The sequence below is a fragment of the Zalophus californianus genome, chromosome 12 (genome assembly GCF_009762305.2).
Source record: "Zalophus californianus isolate mZalCal1 chromosome 12, mZalCal1.pri.v2, whole genome shotgun sequence".
In the NCBI taxonomy this organism is placed as follows: domain Eukaryota; kingdom Metazoa; phylum Chordata; class Mammalia; order Carnivora; family Otariidae; genus Zalophus; species Zalophus californianus.
Genome location: NC_045606.1, coordinates 10541523 through 10546266, shown reverse-complemented (window position 1 = coordinate 10546266; position 4744 = coordinate 10541523). Strand labels below are relative to the sequence as shown.

The 4744-nt window shown below is 46.4% G+C and overlaps 1 protein-coding gene across 3 annotated transcripts; it reads right to left on the bottom strand.

The window, feature by feature from the left end:
• Window positions 1-1077: 1077 nt before the first annotated feature.
• Window positions 1078-4366, bottom strand: C12H7orf25 (chromosome 12 C7orf25 homolog). 3 transcript variants are annotated; one of them, XM_027573659.1, is made up of 2 exons: window positions 4216-4366; window positions 1078-3250 (listed from the first exon to the last, which is right to left on the bottom strand). In XM_027573659.1, the coding sequence occupies exon 2, from the start codon at window positions 3227-3229 to the stop codon at window positions 1964-1966; it is 1266 nt and encodes a 421-aa protein (XP_027429460.1). In that variant the 5' UTR covers window positions 3230-3250; window positions 4216-4366; the 3' UTR covers window positions 1078-1963. The 3 variants fall into 3 exon arrangements, with proteins under 3 accessions (XP_027429460.1, XP_027429463.1, XP_027429462.1); XM_027573662.2 differs by lacking the exon at window positions 4216-4366 and adding an exon at window positions 4015-4162; XM_027573661.2 differs by lacking the exon at window positions 4216-4366 and adding an exon at window positions 3745-3925.
• Window positions 4367-4744: the final 378 nt, after the last annotated feature.

Below are 4744 nucleotides of genomic sequence, written 5' to 3'. Positions count from 1 at the left end.
TTTGCTTTAAAACCATGATTCCTTGGACTTGACAGTTTTTAACTGGTATTTAACAACATTCTCTTAACTTTGCTAATTCTTTTATTATTTATATTTTACCTTTGTGTATATGCACGATATATATATATAATTTTGGTCAGCTGTGGTGGGTCTAGGATACACGCAGGTCGTGTGTGTGTGTGTTTCTAGAGAAGGCACTACTCCTTACTTTATATTCCAGAATCCAGTGCCCCACCACATGTCCATATCTACTGCTTGCATTGATTATATTGTTAGCAACCGTAATCACTGAATGTCTAGGAAAGGAAAATGATCATGAGATCATGGCCACTTCAGAAATCAGTCTCTTCCAAGAGTGCCATGGCTGTATACATTCTGGTTGGCAAAGATTCAAGTTCTTCAGTATTAATTCATCGTGGAAAGGGATAGAAATCTACCTTTTTCCTGCTACTCCTTAAAAGCTCAGCCTTTCATACTGCGCCTGGCACATGACAACACTCAATAAATTACACTTCAGTTGTTGTTCAACTCCGTATCAGACTAAGAATTCCTTAGAGCAAAGACCAATTACTCATTTTTTTAAACCAAATTATTAAATGCTCAGTACCAAGCACCTTAGTATCTTAATAGGTGCTCAAAAAGGCCTAAGCCCAATTTTTAACACTATACAATTTCAGGTGCAATACAAATTAAATCCACCTCTCTTTACTAAATTGGAATCCCAGTCAGAGCCTTTTCCCCTAGGAAATGTGTTCAAGTTAATAATGCAATCTCTCCAAGAGAAACATCTCCAAGTTTACTTTTCCATTCATTGCAGTGTTCACTGACATCCTATAATCAAATTCCACCCCTCCCCCTGCCAACAAACCTGTAGCCGGAAACGGAGTTCCCTTCTCATAAAACAGTAAAGTTGGCACAAGATAACGAGGTCAGGCTGTGGCAATGTGTCCTAATACCGGCTCCTACACTTAGCTTGCATTAATACTTAAGCTCTAATATCCCAATTTTTAAAATACGGTCAATACATATCCCCTTTGCTAATCTATTTTGCTTTGCTGCAAATAAAGCACCTAGGGCAACATGGACATAAAAATTTATTTTTCATTACAACTTGTGTCATGCAACAGGCATGGAATCTCCTACCACCATTTCACAAGAGTGAAGTAATGCAGTTGTCACTTGCCACTTGCAAAAGAAAGAGTAAAGGCAGTATTTATAAGTCAAATACCTCCAATATGGGAACTATTTGTACTTAAAATTTGAATTCCTTTAAAATGTTTTCTCTAATTCTTATACAATTTATTCATATTAATATTTTACATTAAATGTCCCCGGTGTACAGTAGCGGGACTGCTCTTTCTTTTCACAAAGGTGCATACATAGGTTCATGGGACTCACGTGACCAGTATTCACTTTATTTTCTTCTATATTAACGTACTCTTCGTAAACACACCCACCAGAGTATGCCTGACGTATAGCAATCAAGGAAGTTTCTTTTCATTAACAATGGCCATAACTTTATAACCAAAAACTAATTATAAACTTCCCAGCCTCAACCCACATGAACAGATGAACCAATATAACGAAAAACAAGCTTCAGTTTTCTCCAGATATTTAATGCGAGACGCAGTGTAGCCATACCCCATGAAATGCTGATTACCACTAGGCGGTTGTTGCCCTACTGAATCAAATAAAACTACTGCAACACAGCTAAAAGCTTCATATGGATGTAGTTCTGTTCTTAATTGCTGTAATGTAGGCAGTTTGATAAATGAGCTTGTCTCTTGTGCTTTTTCTACTTTAGGTTATATATTTTATAGATGACACACACAATCAACTCTACTGGTTTAAGAGTTCTACTGGTTTTAAGAGTATTATTTTTACTATAGACCTTTTCCTCCTCCCCATTTAAGATGGGAAGACCCAGCCTTTGGTTTTCCATGACAATATTTAAAGGATATCATTAGTGTTCACTGTCAGTTGTGTAGTCTTTTGGTAAGGGGGTGGCTAGAGCCTCTTTGCTCTCAGTAAGTGCTCTGGGCTGATGGATAAACACACTAAACTTAACACCCTGGTTGTTGGCAGCTCTGACAAAACCACTATTGGCAGTCATTGTGATGGCTTTTAGAGTGTCTCCTGTCCCAAAAATTGTTAATGAGCGGCTATTGATTTTTGAACTGGCCACTAGTCTCAAGGCACGCTCAGAAGGCTGGTCTGGCACCACATTAATTTGTTTAATTAGCATAGTGGCCCTCTCTCTTTCCCCAGGTCCTCCTAAGGTATCTAGAATAGACTGAAAGTCCTTGACAGCAGATTCACAAGCAAACAACTCCTTGTCCTTCATAAATGCTTCCAGCTGTGGTAAAACCTGCTCTTTCCTCTCTTGCTCTGCTTGTTCCGTAAGCACTTTCTCTTTGAAGATAAAGTGGCAGCCTCCATAGCTGAGGGCAGATACATATGTGATTAAAGTAGTAATGTCCAGATTTACTCTTCTGCACACATCAACCTTAATTTCCGTTGGAAACGCAACACTTGCTAGAATATTTTCTCGGTCCACTCTGGTCACCTGCAAAAGTTCAGGGCCCTCGTCATCTGACTCACTCTCACTCGGTTGGAGCTCTTCAGGGTGATCTAACAGAGAGTTAACTGCCACTATGTCTCCTCTCACAGAAATGCCCATTTCTTTAAGCTTCTCTGCCATGGGGCTGGAGACACTGTTGTAAAATGCAAAGATGATGTGAGGGTTGCTATACTGCACTGGCTGCTGGTGACTGGCCTGGAGGAAGTCTTCAGCCTGTTCAATGATACTTTTGTCACCATACTGGCCCCTGCCCAGCCAAATGTTATGGAGGGCTTCAGCCTTTCGGCCAATGGCTTTCACCCAAGTATGACCACCATTTGCAACTACATCCACCACAAGGGTCTGCTTTTCTCCCAAGGTATCTGTGTAACCAAAGACATGAAGAACACTAACAACTTCCTCCAAGTTTTCTGCTGATTCCACAATGGCTCTTAGGTGTGTTAGATTAGTGCTCTGTAAATGGGATTCCTTAATAGCTACTTTCCCAGCTTCTACTTTCTGTAAGAATTTTAATTCTGCCTTCAATTTGCTGCACAGCTTTGCACCACCTTCTATGCCACCTTTTCTTGATCTAGAAAGTGATTCTGCTCTCTTGATCAGTTCCTTGGCTATGGCGATTCGTTCACAGAGCATGGAGTGTGCAGACATGCTGACAGCATTATTCCTTTCCTATGGAAAAAAAAAAAAGAAGGCAAATCGAAACAGTCCTCAAAAATCATGGCAATCAATTCTTCACTGAGGATTATTAAACTTCAATCTAGCAACAAAGCTTACGGGGGCTGAATCTATGAACCCGGACTTCTGTATGGCTGATTTTGGAGTGACTCCCTCCTGTGACAACTAAGGAAAGGATGATACCTACGTTTCAGAACTCTTCTTTTGGTATGTTGGATTCCGACACACTTGTTAGACCTTTATCTCTAAAGTTTGAAGGTCATGTTCAACATGTCCCGGGTGAGGATAAATGCAGGAGTTCGGCAACCTACTACCTAAGGAATCCCCTCATCAGCAGCTTTACTGTTTGGTTGTAGAACAATTTTAATAAAAGGCTCGGAAAGTGAAGAGAACGTGATTAAATTAAAAATATCCACACAGACTAGCTGGTCAGCAAATTGTCCAAACCAAAAATGTCTCCTCAAATGACCACTCTAAGCCTTTCTAACCTTTTCCTCCTTCGTGAGTGGGTCTCCTTTACCCGACTGCCTCGTGCTGTCCCACGGGCACCCGGTACACCCGCCAAGGCATCAAGACCGCCTCGTTCCTGCATTTGACGTCAACCCAGTACATTTTAAAAGACCGAAGGGGCCCACCAACTCGGCTCCGGCTCGCAGGAAGGAAAAGCCCGAGGATAAACTAGACCCCGCGAGTGCAGCCCGCGGCTACCCGGAGGTCGGCGGGGCCTTCCGGGCGGGCACCGGGCCCTGCAGCCGTACCGGGTCCGCCCGCACAGCTGGGCCCGGCTACGCAGACTCAGGCTCAAACAGCCCCCGAGACCAGCGCTGGGCGTGGAGGCCAGGACCGGGGGCGCGCGGCGGCCCGCAGCCGGCCCCTCCCGGCCGGGGAGGCCGGCCCAGCCCCCTCCCGGCCTCGGAAGTGGCGTCCCGCTCCCTCCCTCCGCCTCCCCGGCTCCTCACCGGCAGCTCCAGGACCGCGAGCGCGAGCAGACAGGCACGTGCGCGCGCGAGGCCGGGACCCGCCGGGAAACCTCGCCGGGCAGACCCCACCCCACTCTAGCCGCCGCTCAGCCGGCGCGAGCGCCGCCGCCTCGGGAGCCTCCTGCGTCACGTGGCCCCGCGCCGGGTGACGCCGAGTCCGCGAATCCCAGGCGGCAGCGTGGCCTCCCGAGCGTGGCTGACGCTAACGCGGCCGCCATGTTTGTTGAGGGCACCCGGCTCCTCCCACTCCCGCGGCTGTAAGAGACCGCGAATTCGTGGCCACCTCGCCCGGGGGAAGCAGAGGTGGAGCTCTCGGGGCCAGGCATCACTCCCAGTAGGGCGCCGGCCACTCGGTCCTGGGCAGGCTGACCCCGCGCCCTAGCCCTTAGGCTCGGTTTGGACTTTTCCTGGGACGGAAGTCGTGCATTTTGGTGGAGAGTATCTCCCGGTTGCGCCCAACTACCTTATTTCTGCTGTCAAGCTCAAACCCCTAACCAAGTGGCTGGCA

Bases quoted from the DNA above. Each gene is read 5' to 3' on its own strand.
- C12H7orf25 (XM_027573659.1), bottom strand. From the start codon at position 3,229: ATGTCTGCACACTCCATGCTCTGTGAACGAATCGCCATAGCCAAGGAA.